The following is a 21,422-nucleotide window of genomic DNA, read 5'->3' as shown; positions in this document are numbered from 1 at the left end:
GCACCACGTGATCCAGTGAGTGTTTGCTAATGGCTGAGCTGAGGTCTCTGAAAGGCAGGTTCTGCAACTTCCGAGTGCAGAGTTAGAGAGCCTGAGAGCACCGGGATTCACCCTAAGGTCTGTCTGTCATCTTTAGACATTGTTTGCATTGGGAGGGCATGCCGACCTGAGTTCTAATCCCTGACACTCTTATAAAAAGTCAGGCATAGCAGCACACTCCTGAAACATCAGCATTGGAGGGCAGAGAGGGGCAGATCCCAGGACATGACTTGCCAGTCAAGCCGTAAGTGCCTGACTCAAGGACATAAGGTGGGAAAGATAGAGGAGGGTCCATCTGATAGTCCTCCGGACTCCATATCACATGCACCAGTACACATGCCTACCCACACTCATGTGTACGTGCCACACATGCATGCACACATACATATATATATATACACACACACCTACATACACACACATATACATACACACATACACACATATACACACATACACACACATACATACACACACGCACACATAAACATACATACTCACACACATACACACATATACACACATACACATGCACACCACATACACATACACACATGTAAATTTTGTTTGAGAGATACTATGCAGCAATTCTTTAAGAACAAGATTTGTCATTTCTCAAATCTAATTCTATAAAATGGCATACTGAGAGTAAAGAAATCCAAGAAAAGTAATGGAAACAAGGCTGGAAAGAACAAGCCTACACTGGTGGGTCTTCCCTGGATGATGACATGTCATCAGTTTGTCATGCTTCCTTGTGACACTTTCCCAAGTGTCCCCTCTGAACAGCTAGCTGATCCTCTTTTACCCCTTTAGCCCCCAATCTTTCAGAGTCAATGCAGAGCTCACAGATCTTGGTCCAGGAGGTTCTTGCTAATACACCACCCTGACACTTCCATAATTGAAAACCCACCTACTGCTTCAACCCCTGCTATTGATGAGGAGACTGAGGCTCAGGAAGGCAAGACTTGTCTGAAGACACAAGAACATCCATGACTAGATGGACAAGGGCCTGGGTCTCTTCCCTGTACCCTCTGTCAACTTCAGTCTATTCAGTGGCTCTCGGAGACTCAGAAAAGCAGATCTATCAAGGAGAAAAGTCACGGAGAACTGTTCTGAGACAAGGACACGAGGGAAGAGAGCAGAGAGGGCGTTCATTTTAGTTGATGGTTTGGAAGTAGCTGGACTTCTGCTTTCCTGCCTGAACAAGGCCTGGGCTTAAAGTCTCTACACAGTCAAGAAGCAAGCACTCCCTGACAGGGAAAGGTCTTTTCTAGTAAAATCTTAATGCTGTGCTGTCCACAGCTTGGTCACCTAGGTATCAGATCTACCCCAGTGCCTGAAACCACAAGCACCTTTACCATCTTGCAGATCTGGGCTTCTGCATCATACCTTTGAAAGCAAAGACAACACAAAAGCCAAGACAACACACTGGCAAAGGCCCTCTTGAGCTTCTCCACACTGCTTTAGAACTGCCACTTCCTGGAGCTGAAATCCAGGAAGGGCTGTGGACTTCACCTACCTAGAGGAATGCTAAGTTCACTGAACACCTCCGGTTCCCAGGAAGGCAAAGAAAGGGGCTCTTTCAGCTCCGCTTCGGTGAATTCTGGCGATCTCACGTTCAGAGATTTCACTTCCATGTACCTGGGGTTTTCTGCAAAACATGAGCCCGTGGGATGGGGGATTGGAGATATACACACACACACACACACACACACATACACACACACACCACTCTGGGTCTCAAAGAGTCCCTGTAATCCTGCCCAGTGTGCTGTGTGATTGGGAATTGTCCCTTGGACTGCTTAATCACATGGTGCTGGGGGTAGGACCGCTAATTAGAACCAAAGTGCTATAATTAAGAGCATTTTTCCATTGCCAAAAAAATGCCACACACAATAAAACTTGGCACATCTTTGTACTTGGCACACAAGGATGGATTGTTAATGCCTTCACTTGGATGGTCCGCCCTCCATTACCCCCAAAATCAGGATCACTCCATCTCTACCAGCCGGAGGATCCTTGAAGGGCGGAAATTATGCTGACATCTGCTAAGGGTGGCCAAAGAGGCCACGCCGACATCTGCTAAGGGTGGCCAAAGAGGCCACGCCGCGTTTACCCCACGCTCGTGAAGCAGCACTGTTAAATGTGAGGCTCCAAATACTGGGAAAGTTAATAAACCCTGGAGACTAGCACTGGCTCAGACCCATATCACAAAATAAAAGAGGCTCCGTCAGAGCCAGTGAAAATGCCAGTGCGTTTTATTTATGCCTGCTGGAGATGGGCTGGGCCTCTGTTGCTCTAGCAACAAGCAGGCTGATCAAGGAGGTTTCCATGGAGACTCTGATCCCGGCAGGTGAAAGACTGCTCAGGTCAACTTGACATGGAAGAAAGCCCAAGCCTCGGGCCACCCACCAGCTTGTGCTGACACAAGGCTCTGGGTTGGAATGTTTATTTTCTGGCCTTTCCTCTATATTTTCTGCTCTACTAGTTTTACTTCAGCCTTGGTGATGCTGAGAACTTTCTGTAAAATAAATCTCTAGTTTATTTTCACTGTTAAAGAGTCTTAAGAAATACTCACCCACCCTCTACTCTCCACCCCACCCCCTTACACACACACACACACACACACACACACACACACACACACACACACCCTGGATGGATCTGTTTCCATCTGGCAGAAAGGCCATGGCTTAGCCCATTTTAGGCTCCTTAGTTCATGATGTCACAGCCCTGAGCATAGACACAACCTCACCTCCAGTAGGGTGTTTCTGGGATAAGTCCTGCTCCACTATCAGACCCTGGAGAAAAGTGGGTCTGAGATAGTTAGAAGGGAAGCAAGCCCTTTACAAAGCCATCTCCCTCCCCGTGTGTCATTCTCTCTCCACCACCCCGTTCCGTACCTCCCCCCCCCTCCCGCCGCATCTCTCCTTCCCCCCTCGCCCCCGCATCGCAGAAATAATTGCCAAGGGTTTCCACCATTCAGGAAAGGGTGGCAGACCATCAAAAAGAACCCAAGCTTTTTTGTAGTAAAAACTCAACCTGATCTTAGTTGCCCATGCCTAGGTGGGACCCCACAGTGCAGAGAAATCAAGTCGAGGTTATTCCCGGAACACAGGGGGCGCCTGCTGGATTTCTTCTACACTATTTGCTTTAACATTCTAGCCAGGCCTTCGGAGGCTTGCTTCTATTAGTACTTAACTTTCTGTCTTGGCCTTAAGTAACTCCCATCTATCTGTTCCAGCCTGCACATACCCACATGTCCTGAGGGACGCGGTGGTCCAGTCCACCCTACCACCCATGAGGGAGAGGAAGGTAGCCACCCTCAGCCAACACACCTCGGCAAGCCTGGCTTTGGAGGTCGCTTTCAGTAGGTGGGCTGGCTTTTCCTTCCAGGGGGCTGGCTTCATGAGACCCATCTTCTGGGGACCCCCTGGCCTTGCAGTCATCGAGAAAAGGGCTGGACTGCCGGGCCCGCTCATCTGCTGGCTGGGGGGAGGACATTTGCTGCACTGCAGGGGCCAGACTCACATCTGAGTCCTCCTCTCCTCTTGCCTCCTTCTCGTAGCAATTTGAGACCTCCAGTGAGAGGCCTGTCTCGCTTTCAGCTGGCTTCCGCTCAGCATCCAGATTTAGGCCAGGCATCTCCAGGTCCGTGTCATTGGGACAGCTTGCGGAAGTAGACGGCACTTGTCCGGGCAGCTTCAGGCTGAGTTCTGCGTCTCCGTTCCCTAGGGTCTCTCCCTGCTTGGTGAAATCTTTGGCCAAGTCCAAACCTAAGGTGGCCGTTACACAGGTACATATTTTAGGGAGGGTTTTGTCTTTCTGGTCAATAGGCACAATTTCTTCCAGCTCTGGTAAGTCTGGTTCCATGATGAAATCTTCCTCGCCTACTTCGTCCACTGTGACCAACTCCTCCATGTTGGTGGGGTACCAGTTGTCCCCCTCGGGTTCACTCCCACTGTCACAGTCTTGTCCCTGTATGAGGATGTAGAACAGGTGTCATATGGTGGCTTAGAATACTCAAACGTCAGCCATACGCATTGGCTATAGGAGCCTTCATGTCGGAAAGACCTTGAGCGCTTCTCCTGCTCCTTGGGTTCTTAGGGGATGTGAGCCCCTCAAGCCTCACTTATTCAGTCGCCCCCCAAGTGGCACAGGCTTCACAACAAGCCCTTGCTGCTTGATTTGCCACGTTTTGAATGACACAAAGAATCCTTAACTTTGCTATATAGTAGCTATTTGTGACTATCTCTGAATGAATGGATACATTACAAATGGACGTCACTAAAGGTGGCTGGAGAGAATCCACTCACAAACTTCCTCCAGACTCCCTCTCTCAGCAAAGGTGCAACTTCCGCCCACACTCTGCCTCCGGTATTTTTCCCTTGGTGTTCCCAGCAGCCCTAGGGCTTGGCACACAGATTCGGAAGATTAGTGTCCCCTGACCGGAAAGGCATGAAGCTGGCGATCATCCAAGGACATTTCGTTTGCCCGTGGAAGCCCAGCCCAGGAGGACAGTAACTGGATTTTGATTTTTAACTAAGTACAAATAATCTTTCTAAAACACACAGAGTATGTCTCATTAATCTCAGGGTCTTGGGCCTGCTGAGGTCAGGGCTTCAAGTTGACTGCTTGTGTCGTGGACCCACTAAGGGACCTGCCTATTTTGGGAGCCTGGCTCTGAAGTCTGAGTCTTTCTTGGGCATATGTTTTCTTTTAGCAGCACAGCCAAGTTGCAGGAGAGGGGGGCGGAGCCCGGGCGTGCAGCTAAAGATCTCCCCAGAGGAGACATCGAAAGACTTCCACAGAGCTGTTTCTCCAGAGAGCACTGGGGCCATTGGTACAAGTGCTTGTGAAGACACGAACACATCCCATACGGCCGCTGTCAGGCAAAACCGACCCGGTGACAGAGTCTCTGATGCTAATATATGACACCACCACCAAGATGGGGGTGCAAACTCACCTTCTTTGTCCTTGTGTTTTCTGGATCACAGGACTCTGTCCCTTCCTGCTGTATGCCCACCATGCCTTCCTGTTCCTCAGCTCCAGCCTTACAGGGGAAGAACAGACCAAACAAGACTAAGAGTAGGCAGAGGCAGAAGAGGGGACACAGAGAGAAGTAGAGAGATCCGCACGCTCCTCCCCCGACTCCCTCACAGCGGAGGGGAGGCCACTGCTTCGGGAACTGAGGCTCAGAAAGAAACATGCTCACTCACACTGACAGAAAAAACATTTTGGGGGCTGGTGAGATGGCTCAGTGTGTAAGAGCACCCGACTGCTCTTCCGAAGGTCCGGAGTTCAAATCCCAGCAACCACATGGCGGCTCACAACCATCTGTAACAAGATCTGACGCCCTCTTCTGGAGTGTCTGAAGACAGCTACAGTGTACTTACATATAATAAATAAATAAATCTTAAAAAAAATTTTTTTTTGAAAGTAGGTCTTGTAGTTTTTCAGGGGACAGAGACCCCTGGTGATCTGAGTGTCTGCAGCAAAGGATGAACATTAAAAAAAAGCAAAAGTGACTTGAGTGGGGAAAGCTCGGGGAGGGGAGTGGCCACTGTGGGGCATCTCCTCCTAAAGACATCATTTCCATTAACACACACATGTGTACACACAGAGAGACACTGTGCACAGGCACACATGTACACATACACACATGCACACACATACACACACACACACACACACACACACACACACACACACACGGGCGTGAGTACAGGTACCCATAGAAGCCAAAGGCTTCAGATCTCACGCAGCCGCAGTTATAAGCACTTGAGATCTGGGAACCAAACTAGGGTTCTCCGAAAGAGCAGCGCACACCCTTCACCACTGACCCCTTTCAGCCCTGCAAAGGTACATTTTAGATAATTATGTTAGTACCTACATAAAGTCCACAACTTTGCCTCGTGGCCTTCTTTGACTAAAATAAGATCTTTTGTAGAAGGCTTTGGAGCTGGAGAGATGACTCAACAGTTAAGAGCACTGGCTGTACTTCCAGAGGGCCCAGGTTTAATTCCCAGCACCCACACAGTGTCTCACAACCATCTATATCTCCAAGTCCTGGGAATGTGACACTTTCTTCTGTCCTCTGCAGACAGTAAGCATGGAAGTGATGCACAGACATATGTGTAGGCAAAACACCCACACATAACAAACAAACAAACAAACAGCAAAGGCGTGCTGATTCTCACTTTAGAAGCTTCTAGAGCTTACTCTCCCATGGCTTAACCCTTGGCCATAGTCGTGGCTACTCCCTGGCTTCTTTAAACTGTATTTTTATCAACACTCTTGGGGCCCAGGTTGGTTCAAGGTAAAAGCTCTGATCTTAATTACGTGCAGCCAGACACACCCCCCTTGAGCTGATAAGGAGCTGAGTAGGAACTGGGGCTGACTGGTGTAACTGGTTATTACTGGATGGGGACAGTTGAAGCAGCAGAATCCTTTCTGAGATTTCCTCTAGTCCTCTGTATGAAAGCCCGAGAGCAAAGCAGCTGCCGCTGTCCTCGAAGCTGCCAGCAGCCAGCGCCAACCAAAGGACTGCCACTTGCATTGCTGTTGACTAAATCTCTATAAGTAAATCGGCCTTGGCCCTTCCTTATTGAAATAAACTGCCCTTCACAAGTAGCTCCCACAGACATACTCCTGAGCAGTGGAGGAGCAAAGCACTCTCTTCCAGCTCAAGCTTCGAGAGCAAAGGGCAGTCTTAGTGGTGTAGCCAGAAGCCCTCCCTCACCAGAAAAATAGTGGTGTAGCCAGAAGCCCTCCCTCACCAGAAAAACCTACCAAAAAGGAGCCAAGGAGGAGACACCAGCAAGTGAGAAGTGCAACCTCAGGGGAACAGATAAATGGAATCCATACACAGCTGCCGGCCTCACCTCTCACACCACAGCAGTGGGTCTCAGTGGTGGGAAGCAGGTATTGCCACAACCCTACCAGGGATCCTGCACAGCTAAGATCTCTCTTCTGATCTCTACTCGCCCTGCAAATCTATTTTCTCTAAGACAATTTAAAAGGATCCTCTAAGATGAAAAAAGAATTACGTCCTCCCTGCACTTTCTTGTCGAAACACTTCATGTACTTCCCCATCACTGAGGCTTAAGTCTCATTAATCTGCACACGAGGTCCTACATGACAGAGCTGCTGAAGACAAAGCCATCTCACCTCCCAACACATTAGCTTAGTGCGCCCTTCCAACCACACTGGCCTCTGGCAACACAGAGGCTTTGCTTGCGTTCTTCCTTCTGTCTGATCTTCCTTTGCACTCCCCAAAATACATAGACTCCTTCCAAATCGCCACAGGGAAGCCTTGAATCCATCAGATACTGACAGCATCTTATACAGATGCCCTACTTAGCACCAACCAGAGGCTCCTCTGTTAATGTGAAGAGGGATTTGGTTGTCGCCCCATGTCCCAGAAGTGAAGAAGCTAGGCTTTCTGAAGTGAGCGAGTGCTTTTATTCTTCCAGATCTTTTTGTCTGGGGATTGTCTTCTTCAAGTCTCTGGCTATGTGAGACCTACAGGCGTGGTCCAGACTATCCATTTTCTTGTGTGTGTGCATGTTTGTGTACAGGCACATATATGTGTATGTGTGTATGTAGTAGCTATTCCTGGTTGTCAACTTGACTATATTTAGAATGAACTACAATCCAGATAAGGGTCACTGGTGAGCCTTCCAATCTGGAAGCCAGTAAGGAACATCCCTCCATGGCCTCTACATCAGCTCCTGCTTCCTGACCTGCTTGAGTTCCAGTCCTGACTTCCTTGGTGATGAACAGCAGTGTGGAAGTGTAAGCTGAATAAACCCTTTCCTCCCCAACTTGCTTCTTGGTCTGATGTTTGTACAGGAATAGAAACCCTGACTAAGACAGTGTACATGCGGTGTACAGGCACATATGTGTACAGCATGCATGTGTGTATACCAGAAGACAACTCAGGTATTGGTCCTCATCTCCCACATCACTTTAGACAAGGTGTCATTGTTGTTTGCCTCTGTACTGTGCTAGCTGACCCTCAGGCTCCCAGAGATTTGAACTCAAGTTCTCATTCTTGGGACAAAAACCCCACCCACTGAACCATCTTGCCCACCCTGGCCTTGGTAAAGCATGGTCGATTCCACACAGAGCTGTGGGGCTGGGTCTTGCTGTAAGGAGAGAAGGATCTGAGGGCAGCAGGCATGCACTCAACATGGTAGCAACCCTCTGGAGCTGAGCAGCGGCTGTCGTCGTCTGACACACATCATCACAACTTGCTGGGCTTCACACCGCCAGCTGTCTTAGCTACCCTCGGCATATCTGTGGTCCAAGATTCTTCCCTTTTTACCCTCATCCTTGATTTCCTTCCTTCTTTTAGGGGTTCTAAGGTCAGGTCTGGACCTGGCCACCCATTATCACTGAGAAACACACACCTTTAGAGACTTCAGAGGCTCTGTTAAGAGCACACACGCTCATTAAAACACTATGGCAGCCTAAGGATCATACCCAGCAAAAAGTGTCAAGGAGGAGAGAGAAAGGGTGTGACCTGGTTCTCAGGAGTCGGGACTTTGCCTCTAAAGTCTACTCAGCTATTGCTTTCCCACAGGTATGCATTTAACACCCACTCTCTACTCCAAGGACAGGGTCAAAGCAGTGAACCCAGAAGATTCCTGCATTGAGATATCATGTTTGGGGGTTGTAGGGTGATAATACATTAGATAAGGATCCTCAGTGGCCTGTGCCATGGAACACAGAAAGGGAGAGGAAAGAAGTGGATTGGAATATTGAAATGATATACAGCAGCCCTAAGTAAAGATGCTAAGAACAAGCAAAGTGGGCTTCTCGGGAGGAAAGACTGTCCATGACAAGGGATCATGTGCAAAGGCCTGCCAGCTCATCCTGTTGGCCTGTCGTTGAGGCCCTGAGCCACCACCAGCTCCTTGATCACTTCTGAGCAAAGTCAGCTACTCTTCGGTATCCATGGGCACTGGGGTGGTTCCAGACTCCTCGAAGATATCAGGGTTGCAGGTGCCTAAAGCCATTGTATAAAATAGCCTCGTATTTGCCTGTGGCTCACATACATATCCTCTTGAAAACCTTAAATCACCTCTAGATGACTTTTTATCCCTATTGTCATGCAAACACTATATGAATAGAAAAATCTGCAGATGTTCTCTAACAACCCTCTTCTTAAAATTCCTGGCTGGCTCTCAGGATCCAGTTGAAGCCTTTAACAAGGCATAAAGGGAAGCCTACCCCACCTACGTCTCTAATTTCACCTCCTATGCTTTTCCTGTTTTGCCAGTTGAGAAAACATGGCAGACTTTGAAATGGACGAAGGAGATCTCTGGGTATTCCTCCCCATCTTTGTCGTTCCTCGGTTAGTTTGTTTCCTTGGGGGTTGAATTCAGGGCCTCTTACAACCAGGCCACACTCCATCACTGAGTTCCATCCTAGTCACCCATGTTTTGAGTCAGGGTCACACTAAGTTGCCCTGAGGGGCCTTGAACTTGAGATTCTCCTACCTTCTTCTACTCGATAACTAGAATTGCACATCTGTGCCACTGTGCCCGGCCCTGGTGTCTTTTCAATAGAATGCTAGGTGTTTGTCTGCCACATCTTTCTAGAGTATCCAGTCCTTTAGCAGTCGGTGCTATTTGCTGAAATCTGATGAATGATCCTAATGTAAAGACTTTGTACTCATCAAGATGCAAGTGAGTGTTATGCAATGAAGACACAGTGGGTCCCCCCGTTTCCTGTGGAAAACACCAATCACACCTCAATAGCGAAGCCTTTGTTGACTGTTCATGTGAGGTGCCTATTCCTTACTCTCTCCTTTGAACTGACTTTACAACATATGCTGATGAGATGAAATGAAGGACTTAATAAAAGTCTTTGACATGTGTTCCCCATGTGTTTATACCAGAATAACGATGTTATTTTTTTTAAATAGAATCTTTAACTATATCCTAAAATAAAATGCAGCCATGTTGAATATCTTCAGGTTATTGAAAACAGCCATTTGCTTCCCCTATGCTGGCTGCAGCTTCTACCCAGAGTACCAAACTGGTTTTTGCCCATTTTCAACACCCAGCTCAAACACCCTCTGCATGCAGCTTGTACTCTACAGCGTTGCCTACGGAGCTGCTGAGCCAGCTCTTCAACTTGGGTTCTATTGTATGCAGACTCTTTTATAAGTGTGTCAGCCCTTGGTCTCTGCCACATCGGGGCTTTCTCCTATGTACCGTGTGTTGCTTGTGTCTGACCCACCACCTAGCCCTCCTTCCACATGTATGAGAATCAAGGCTGGAATAAGAGCCCCAAGTGACTCTTCAGTGTTCATGGAATTAAGAACTGGACTTCTTATTCGGACTGTCACCAACTCCTGGGTCAGGGTGACTAGAGGATACGCACGGAAGATTTTTAACGATGAAGTTTCTTAATGAGACCCTCCAAAACTCTTACTATCTCAGTCCTATCTAATAGGGTGCCTCAGCTAAAAGTAGATGTCAGTCAATTTTATTTTTTTCAAGACAGGGTTTCTCTGTGTAGCCCTGGCTGTCCTGGAGCTCTCTTTGTAGACCAGGCTGGCCTCGAACTCAGAAATCCTCCTGCCTCTGCCTCCCCGAGTGCTGGGATTAAAGGCATGCACCACCACGCCCGGCTTGATGTCAGTCAATTTATAATTCAAACATAATTCACTGAGAGTTCCCCACCCTCTTAGAACTGAAGCCGTGTAGCAGACTCTTGGATATAAGTGCCACTTTATTAAAGTGAAATTAAAGTCTTTTATCTGGAGAAGCTCACCACACTTGAGTCCCCAGTATAATTTAGGGGTGGCAGTCACGTTTCCTTACACATCCCTGGAGCTCCAGCGTCAGTAATACTTTTGGCACACAGGGTGGACCAAATATCTAATCTTCCCTTGGGTGACTCTGTGGGTGTCAACACCCCAGGAACACTCCACCCTGGACAAACACAGGGCTACAATGGGCTTTTCCATCACGCCTCTCCTTAACTTCCAGGGAGCCATGGGATTTGGCGCCAGAACACAAGCTTTAGTTCCGACTGTCCCTTTTCCTAAGCCTGCCTCCTTGGTCAGACGGCACAAAGTTCCATGTCTTACACGCCTCCTCTATAGTGATGACGACCCTAGCTTGGCAGGGTTGCTGTGAGGATTAAGTGGTGTGTTTGATATAATGTTCTTAGGACAGCACCACACACATGACAAACTGGCAAGAAGCATACACCACCAACAAACGAGACTTGTGTGTGACTCTCCTCTCGGGGGCCGCCTCACCTCACCTGGGCTCAGAGCTGCATCCTTACCTCATTCTCGGCCAGTTGGCTTTCTTTTTTGTCGTCAGCTCCTTCTTGGTCTCTGTCGGCTCTCTTGGTTTTACTTTTCTCACTTTGCTTGGACTTGGTACCGTCAGGGGCCCGCGTGATCTTGGGCTCCAGATCCTCTGCCTTGCCGGAATCCTCTGGGTGAGGGTGTCTGGGCTCCCGTAGTCTCGCCTCTTCTTTCCTTCTGGATCTTCCTGGCACATCCGGCTGCTGCTTTGGGTATTTGTCCAACTTGGCTTTAGGCTCTTTTCGATGGTAGCCATCTTCCCGGCCTTTGTAGCCAGACACAGAATGGAGTGGGCCGGGAGACCCTGACTTCAAGTACTTTTCCCGGTAGCCCCTCCCTCCTTCGAGTCGCTCATCCAACTCAGCTTTGTCCAGCTGCCTAGGATAGTGTTTCCGGTCATGTGCCCAAACATCCAACCTGTCTCTTTTGTCTTCCCCGTTCTCCCTCCTGGGGACAGTCTCTCGATCCTCGTCTCTCCACGCGTAGGAGTCACGGCCATTGCCCCAGTCAGCCCGAGAGGGGCCTGGGGGACTATGGGATCTTGGGGAGAGTGATCGGCTCATTGGACTTCGAGAACGTGGCCGCTCTGGACCATACCTGGGAGGAAGGGAAGAGACAGGGTTTAGACTCTGCAGAGCTCGTAACCTGCATCACCCAGATGGAGACACACACAGATCTCTCAGGGATATACTAGACACAATCTGTCCACCCGGGCATTCTTTTGTCGCAACCCAGTAGTGCAGAGTGTCCAGGAACCAGCCTGTCCTCCCTCTTCACCTCTGTGGGCACAGATTTTCCCTAAGACACTCTCTGCCCTCTACCACAGTCTGCTTCTAGGAAATAATTACATTGGTTTAGCTTGGTTTTACCTTACTTCCTCTTGGAAGCTATGCTAAGGTACAGACCCTAGGAAATTCTCTTCCTGGGGATCTACAGGGTGAGTGCTCTGGAACAAGGGGCTAAGAGGTGAGGTTGCCACAGCCTACTGTTGGAGGCACTACCCTACATCCAATTTTGCTCCACTTAGACCCCATCAGGATATAGGTGACTTATCTTTCTTTCTTCTCTCTCTCTCCCTCCCTTCTTTCCTCCTTCTCTCCTTCATTTACAAGTCCTCATTACAAGTAGGGACTATCCTGGGGATGGAAGAGAGATGCTCACAGTGAGAGGAGTGGCAGGAGTGAGGAGGCAGGTTCAGAGACCTCGGAAAAACAGAGAATCAGGAAGACACCTAAGGGTTGGGAAAGGTCTCAGAACTCACTCAGAGCTACTCAAATTTGAGATGAAGACATTGGAACCCTCAGGAAGGGAGTCTGCCTAAGATTCGGGTAAATCTTCACAACCTCCCCCACTCTATGCGACCACGAAACTACAGGTGGCATGGTCTGTCTTTATACTTGCCATTAAGACCCCAAGTCACCGCAATTTTAAATTAAAAAAAAAAAAAAACAGACAAACCAAATCCTAAGGCTGACCGTTCACATGGCCTCTGAAGGCTGATAATTAGTGAGGTCATACACCTGATAACCTAAAAGGATAGATAGAGCATTTTCATTTGGTTCTCGCAACCTGAACAACACTGTATCCCTCACTGCCAAGACAGAGAGGGGCAATCTCTATTAGGACTAGGCTGCTAGACTTAGTTTCTCTGCCAATGCAGGGGAAACAGGCTCCTGTCTTCTACAACAAGGTTAGAGCGCCCTCTGTGGCTGCTCTAGAGACTGCAGGCCCGGTTATGGTTTTCCTTTCCGTCTTAGCTCTTTAGAACTGATGGTCATAGTCCCATCCTAGCAGGGCCATGAATGTCAGTTGAAAGAAACGAGTTGGAAAATCACATTCGTTCACCGCCTCAGAAACGATGGTCAAGGAACTGGGTGGTTCCCACCTCCCCCATCTACATCCTTAGTTCTACGTCTGCATTCAGCTCATGAGAAACCGAGAGCTGACCACCTCTGACCAGAATCTCCATCATACCTATGTGCACCGAGGTCGCATCAGTAAAATGTAAACTTGCTCCAGGAGCCAATATCAACTCTCTGTTCCCTGTTGTCTTCTCTAACCAGGGAGGGATAGGCAAGAGAAATCCCAGCATTTCCCATGTCCCTGTCTAACCTGAGCAGCTCTTCTGGGCTACAATGGTACCACTCATCTGAACAGGGATAAGTAGAGGCTAGAAGGCCGGGTTGATGGGTCAGGGCTAAGGGTAGAACATGTTACAATTCAAATCTCTCCTGCTGAATAAATTCAGCTCAACTTGACACAGACTAGAGTCATCTCAGAGAAGGGAACCCTAGTGGAAAAAATACCTCATAAGATCAGCCTGCAAGCAAACCTGTTGAGCTGTTTTGTTTTGTTTTGTTTTTTAAAATTTGTGATGGATGTGGGAGGGTCCAGGCAACTGTAGGTAGAGCCTCCTCTGGGCTGGTGACCCTGGGCTCTACAAAAAAAAGCAGACTGAGCAAGCCATGGGGACCAAGTCAGTAAACAACACCCCTCCATGGCCTCTGCATTATTTCCTGCCTCCAAATTCCTGCCCTGTTAATGAGTTCTTGCCCTGTTAACGAGTTCTTGCCCTAGCCACTTTGGCTGATAAACTCTTACAGATAAGTGTGAGTGAAATAAACCTGTTCCTCCCTAAATGGCTTTCAGTGATGGTGTTTCACTGCAGCAATAGAAACCCTAACTAAGACACCCCTCGAAGAACAAGAAGCTAGAAGGTGTTTTAACCTCCAGGCCTCTGACCTAAGACCCAGAGCCTCACCTGTCAGCTTCCCGGAGCATGTCCCTCTCCCTCTGGGAATGGATGTCTTGGATGATAGCAGCCACATTTTTCCCAGGTTTCTAGGTAAAGTCAAAGAGATCATTAGACAACACCGCAAGCATCAGCTATGACCTGCCTTGTTCGATGCCAGTCCATCAAAGGGGGAAATGATGCATTCTGCGGGAAAGATAAAAGGGTTGATCCAAAAGATAAGGAGCATGAACATAATGAACACCAGGGTAGGGTTGAGGGTCCAGAGAATAAGGCATGTGAGTTATATCTTAATAAAGCAGATATTCAAAAAAACCCTAAAAACTCTCAATCATCCATGCCAAATGTTGCTAGACCACTTTACTAAGAAGCTCAATCAACTGTTCTTTTGCTCTTTACTTCTTTCTATGTAACTTACAATGACCTCCAGAGCCATCCAGACACCAGAGAGCATCATGTATCTTATTCTGAGAAACCCAGGTCAAGTGGACAGAGACTACAATTCTGCGCTCTCAGCAAGGCATGACTGCTGTTTTGCTAAGGTCTGGGGGACGGGGGAGGCATCTAGTAAAGCTAAGAATGGAGGACGGCCTGCAGGGACACGGGGAAAGGACAGAAAATGTTCAAGCCATGGAGGGGTCACCATCAGATCATGACACAAAGGAAAGGACAAAGAGAAGACAGTGACTCTGATCCTGAGCCGTGAAAAAGCGAGGACCCACACCCAGGGATTCAGCATTGGCTGGGTGATCTACCCCAAAGAGTACTTCACACCTCGGGCAGATAGTCTTTATTATATTCAGCAGAAAATTATAAGCTTATGCAATGTCACATACAAGTAACCAGGCTACCCAGAATATGTCTTGTCAACTCTCCACAAGCCTCGGGATGAGGCCAAGGCTGGGCTAGGGCTGAGAAGAAAGCTCCTGCCCAGAACGTGTCGCTCACCCTAGACAGAGCTGCAGTAGTCTTTCTGCCTTCCCTTTGAAGTTGGCTGCTGCTTTCTGCAGCTAACGCATGACAGACAATGGAGCCAGGGAACACTGAAGGAGCTGCCAGGATCAATCAAATCTATGTGGCAAGACATGTGTCATGCAGGAGGCCAATGCCAGGCTTCAAGTCTGTGGCTTATACTGGAACAGTGGAAGCAGGGCAGAAGCTAAAGAATATGCCCCCATACCGGGCAACCTTTCGGAACTCAGTACAATTCCCAGAGTGAGTTGAAAAAGGCTTTATTTAGTAAAAGGATTCTTAGAGGTTGATGTATTCTACTTTTCTGGAACTTAATGCCTTCCCGGTTGCTCCTTTCAAACCCAGGAAAGAAGAAGAAGGTAACCTTGTGAGACAGCAGGCAAGAGGTGACTGGGTAACCAGTGTCAGGGACAGAGGCATCCAGCGAATGGATCACCAAGAGCTTCTCTCCTCCAGAGTGAAGGTGTCCCAATGCTGTCATTATGCCAGAAAAGCGGAGGTAAAAAATAACAAAATCAGACTATGACGAAGTTTGGGGTACCTTGTTATTATAGGAAAATTTGAATATGCAACAATGACGAATGAATGCATACTGAATCTGCCTAATCTTGAGGCATGTGTTCTGACCTCCTTTTCTCAACCTTCAAAATCTATGTTGGAGCAAATCTCAGATGTTGCATCTCTCCCTCTGTTTTATGAGGACAGTGAAGCCAATCAACAGCCATCTAGTACACCAGGCAGTTTTCTCTCTCAGTACAGCGTGCTGCTCCTAAAACAGGGTGAGTGTCTAAACTCGAATCTTCTACATGAGTCTGCAATCCATCCAAACCAGGCTCTGTCGACGCAGGCCCAGTTGTTTCTGACACAGCTGGGTTTCCCAGCCTGTAGGCCTCTTTTCATTTGGTTTCTTCCTGGAAACACCCTCTCTGTACAGCTAATTCTCCCACCCTACAAACCAATCAAACCGCAGCCTTCCGCTGGCCACAGAAACCGGTTCGGGGATGGGCACATGTGCTGAAGTAGTCTAACGAGAACAATGGCCAGATGTTTTGTGGGAGCTACAGGAGAAAGTCTGGCTCTCTCTTCTGTGGGAGACGGGACCTGGAATCTGAAGGTAGAGCTGAAGAGGGCTGCCATGCCATCTAGAGGAGAGAGCCCGGGTCTGCTAAAGGCTGTCCCGCCAAGCACAGAGAAAACAAAGCCGTAGACAGCAGAAAGCAGAGAGCAGAGAACATCATGTTGATGATGTCATTTGGGTCCCCACAGTCGGTTGCTCCTTCACTTTGCATTCACCGGAGCCAAGGAACCCTTTCTGTCACCTACATCAACAGGCTGGATTACCACAAGCCTCTGTTACATGCAGAGAGAGTCTGGGCTGATTCATGTCAGGGTGCGGGATATAAAGCCCATTACTACACACTTGGAATATGCTGATGGTCACAGCGACCTAGAGGGACATTATGACAACATGAGGAGCAGAAAACCCACACCAAAGGTCAGAAAACAGTACGTTCTAGGTCTTTGCCACTAAAAGTGCACTCTTATGACCAGGAGGGACAGCATCTGCTGGAGCCTTGGTAGAAATGCAAAAATCACAGCCTTGTCCAGACCTGCAGGATCCCTGGTGACTTGCACGTACCCTGAACTTGGAGAGGCTGTCTGTACACTCCCTGGTGACTTGCACGTACCCTGAACTTGGAGAGGCTGTCTGCACACTCCCTGGTGACTTGCACGTACCCTGAACTTGGAGAGGCTGTCTGCACACTCCCTGGTGACTTGCATGTACCCTGAACTTGGAGAGGCTGTCTGCACACTCCCTGGTGACTTGCACGTACCCTGAACTTGGAGAGGCTGTCACGTACCCTGAACTTGGAGAGGCTGTCTGCACACTCCCTGGTGACTTGCACGTACCCTGAACTTGGAGAGGCTGTCTGCACACTCCCTGGTGACTTGCACGTACCCTGAACTTGGAGAGTCTGTCTGCACACTCCCTGGTGACTTGCACGTACCCTGAACTTGGAGAGGCTGTCTGCACACTCCCTGGTGACTTGCACGTACCCTGAACTTGGAGAGGCTGTCTGCACACTCTTTACAGTGTCCTGCCTGGGGGGACTGTGAACAAAAAACGACCTGAGTTCTCTCTGCCTTTTTTGTTTTGTTTTCATGTGGAAAACCTAATACTGCAATATTTAAAAAGATAACCATATTTGGTGCAAACCCAGTGTAGTCTCCGGGTTTGTTTGTTTGCTGTTTGTTGTCAATGTTTGTGTTTTGTTTGTTGGTTTATTTGTTTCGTTGTTGGTGTTATTGAGACAGGGTCTCACTGGGTATCCCTGGCTGGCTTGGAACTCACAAAAACAAGGCCAGCCTGGTCTTGAATGTATAGAAGTTTACCTGTCTTTACCTCTCCAGTGCTGGGGTTAAAGGCAAGCACCACCACACCCAGCCAACAGTCTTGGGTTTCATCATGGATCATCCAGTAACTATGATCTTGGACAAGCTGGGGAACTTCTACTAGACTCGGTATGTTCATCTGTAAAATTAAGATTACAATACCTGTCTGGCAGGACTGACGTCAAGATTAAAGTAGATAATGTATGGAAAGTGCTTAATACATTACTTGCCTCAGAGTAGCAGGACTCAATTAAAGGTATATATTATGGTGTACTCTTGTAATTACTATGATTATGCATCCTGCACACCTCACAGGATAGTGATTGTCAGACTGGAAAGAAAATGCATGGGAAAAAAAAATTTAAGCCAAAGAGCTCATGTATACTCTGACCTGATCTCAGAACCAAGGTTCACAGAGGTTAAGCAAGTCAGCTCAAAGCAGAGAGGGGTGGAGCCTAGGATGGTGTGATCATTTTCCAACAAAGCGTCACCTTTGTTGGTCCTGTTTTTATATCCCTCCTCCCATCCAGTGAAGCTCTTCACACACTTGTTCCTTCCATGCTCATGGTGTCAGCTCAGCTGCTCACCCACAGTGTGACTCAGTGACCATCTGCTGGATGCCTGGTGCTGCATGACATCTTTAACCGGAACTCCCATCACCTTAACTGTCTCCTTCTGCAGAGTGTTACTAGGCCTTGGTACTTCAAGGAACTACTGTTGTTCGTCCTAATTAGAACCTTATAACACTTCATCTGGAAGCCCAAGCTGCACTGGGAAACTCAGTGCAGAAATTTCATTCCAGCCCCTGGGGGAAAACGGGAACTGGCTAGGTACAGAACAGGGTGGGGCCTTTCTTCTGTCTGATGCTTTAATTACAGAGAAAGACAATCCAGGCTGGGCCTGAAGCAGAGCTGTTGGGAAGGAACTGCAGAGGCTTATTGCTAGCAGAGCAGAGAAGGGACTGGGGAGGGGACTGGGGTAAGTGGCTGACATATTTCCCAGCTCTGAATATGCTGACTTGCTACGGGCAACTACTTAACCTTTGTCTCCTGACGTCAACCCTCAAGACTAAGGGCAGATTAAGGGCTGTTAGCTGTGAACAAATTGAACCCTAAGTAAAGATGCAAATGAGTCAGAAAAAAAATATCATATTAGGTGGAGCAGTAGAAAGCCTAAATAAAATCAGAGGGTAGGTTTAAACACAACGTGACAATGATTATAATAAGCCCAAGCGCACCGATGCTCCAGTTCTGAGAACAGCAAATCAGCAAGAAGACATAATCTACAGAAAGCCACAGGCTTGGGAAGGAATCGCCCACCAAGAAAACCAGAGGCAGTAACCGTAAGGGAAAAACTACTCAACCTTATAATTCATCAGGAAAATAACCAACAAGGCTGTGACAAACCAGGACAGTGCACCCGTTTCAGGGCCAAGTTAGAAAGTCAGGCAAACTAAGGTTAGCAAAAACAGGGACCACTTGAATCCTTATATGCTATAAGGAGAATGCTTTGCTGTGACAAGGCACTTTGGGAAGAACTCACTAGAACTGAGGTGAGCCTGCCTAGCAAATCCAACCCTAGTGATTCATGCCTCACCTGGTTAGATGCCTGTGTACATACATTTCTACCATCATAGCACTTTAGACAAGCAGATTAGCATTGACCTTAGCCTGCCCAAACTGAAACAACCAGAGCCCTTTAGCCATAGGATGAACAACAGGCAGAGCCACATCACTTTTTATAGAGCAATGAAAGTAGACATGGAAGATAAAATGTTGAACAGAAAAGAGAAGGAGGCAGTGTGATTCCCTCCATATAATGTTTAAAGATGGGCAAAGCTAAACTCCACTGTCTAGGGTGACATGAACATAAAGAAAAGACACAGAATTGATTATCCTCAGAGCAAGGAGAGCAAGCTGAGCATGGAGGCCTGTACTTCTGTGTGTTGTCCATTTTTTATTGCTTAACTTTTGTGGTGCTTTCATGAGGTGTATGAGATCTGACTCAATATGAGTAGTAGACTGCTAATTATTAATTCTATATAGATTATACTAACTCCTTAAGAGAAAAAGAAAAGGAAAAGAAGGATGTAGAACAAACTAAACAACCAAATCCCATGTTGGAATGGACTGAATGCATCTTAGTTCTGAGAGTGGTCCAGGCAGCCAAGTATTGCTTAGAAGGAAGTATATATGAGATAAGATACTTATGGAGTATATACCATAGATAGATACTTTTGGAGTATATACCATAGATATATCAGATACCTATGGAGTATATAACCATAGATATATCAGATACTTATGGAGTATATACCATAGGTATATCAGATACCTATGGAGTATACACCTCAGATATATACCTATGGAGTATATACCATAGATATATCAGATACCTATGGAGTATATACCATAGATATATCAGATACCTATGGAGTATATACCATAGATATATCAGATACCTGTGGAGGATGGAAGAGAATAAGAGACCAAGGGGAATAGAGAAGAAAAAGTTATCAGTCATTTGAATGCCCCCAGAAGTTGCATTCAAGGATAGGATTATCCTCTTCAAACTAAACCACCCTTCAAGACGGCTGTAAACTCCTTTCCCTCCAGAATCTCCCTAGCTCCCAGTCAGTCTTCAGCACCCTTTCCTCTCGTACTTACCTCAATGAAAGTTTTTATATACATTTTATTAATTTATTGAGAATTTCATGTATATGTGTTGATAGCCTTCCCTCGCCCAACTCTTCCCAGACCCTCCTGACAATGAGCCCTTTTCTCGCCGTACTGTCATTCCCATTTCTCAGCGATACCTGCAAGAGCAGTGACTAAGCTTTGCTTTGCTTTATACAGTCTCCTTCCCCAACATCACTGACAAGCAAGAGGGGTTGTTGAATGACTGAGTGAAAGGATGCTGTACCTTCAGCTGCAATTCCTTGTATCTGGTGGACATGCGAATGAGTAACTTCTCGCCATTGATAATCGCAGGCTTTTCTTGGTAGTACTGGACCATAGCCTGGGCGGCTTCTGTGTAAGCCATCTCCAAGAAAGCCTAGGGTGGAGAGGAAGACAGATGGGAGATCAGTGTCCGGTAGGATTCCATGGTGATATAATCAACGGGAACAAGCGGAGTTGCGAGTTCGAGTCCTTAGAGAGTAAGGGTGAGGAGCGGACTAGAAAACCTGCTATTCTGGAAATATCCTTTATCTTGGCCTGGCTGTTAATTATATGGGTTACATGTGTTAGAAAAATTAATGGAGCTGTACGATGAACGCAAGTATACTTTGTGCACTTGAGAGGATCTGTTTTATAGCTCAATAAAAAGAAAAAAAAAATCAGCTCAAGAAAGAACTCTCTTTGATCCCATGCGTTCAAAGAGAACTTTTTATTAACTTCACCAAGAGAGCTCATTACAGGATGGCTCCCATCCTGGTTTCCATGGTTACCAAACAGTATTCTTAATTATGTATGTCCATCCTGAGTTACATCATCCCGTGGAAGGCTATTTGGGATGGAGGGGTGGCCCATTAACTCACAATTCTCACGTGGGCTCTTGCACATGTGGCTGTGGGTTGCCATTTGGTGGTGGTAACGTCAGGAGACAGAAGCATAAGCCCAGGGCCTAACTTGGGCTCCCATTTGTCTCATTAAAAAGAAGTACATTTGAAAGCGCAGAGGCTTATAAGCCCCTAGGCTCAAAGGACGTCCAGGCTGTTTGTGGCTTGGAGAAAAGAGGCTCCTGGCCACACTGACAGGACAACCTTCCCTCTTTCTTTAACTGTTTGGATAACACAGGGAAATGGGCTTTTCTATTCAGTCCACGTACGTGCTTTCTAATAGACTGTTTTAATGGACTTGTCTATTTACCCAGTAGCTCTTGGTGCAAATCCAAAGCTGTTAAAGTTTCTCAGTATGTTTGGTTTACCCA

At 47.4% G+C, this 21,422-nt stretch overlaps 1 protein-coding gene across 4 annotated transcripts in view; it reads right to left on the bottom strand.

Annotated features, from left to right (window-relative positions):
* The window catches only part of Rbm20 (RNA binding motif protein 20), a 206,095-nt gene that overhangs the window by 11,890 nt on the left and 172,783 nt on the right, over positions 1–21,422 (bottom strand). For all 4 annotated transcript variants that reach the window (XM_011247371.1, NM_001170847.1, XM_011247372.2 and 1 more), the window contains exons 7-12: positions 20,415–20,546; positions 14,136–14,215; positions 11,350–11,971; positions 5,006–5,092; positions 3,378–4,017; positions 1,559–1,690 (exon numbers count right to left, since the gene is read on the bottom strand). In XM_011247371.1, coding sequence (XP_011245673.1) covers positions 1,559–1,690; positions 3,378–4,017; positions 5,006–5,092; positions 11,350–11,971; positions 14,136–14,215; positions 20,415–20,546 — 1,693 coding nt within the window. The remainder of the gene's footprint in view (positions 1–1,558; positions 1,691–3,377; positions 4,018–5,005; positions 5,093–11,349; positions 11,972–14,135; positions 14,216–20,414; positions 20,547–21,422) is intronic.

This window comes from Mus musculus, chromosome 19 (genome assembly GCF_000001635.26).
Source record: "Mus musculus strain C57BL/6J chromosome 19, GRCm38.p6 C57BL/6J".
Taxonomy (NCBI): Eukaryota; Metazoa; Chordata; class Mammalia; order Rodentia; family Muridae; genus Mus; species Mus musculus.
Note: the sequence above shows the minus strand (reverse complement) of the source record. Positions and strands in the feature narration are given on the sequence as shown.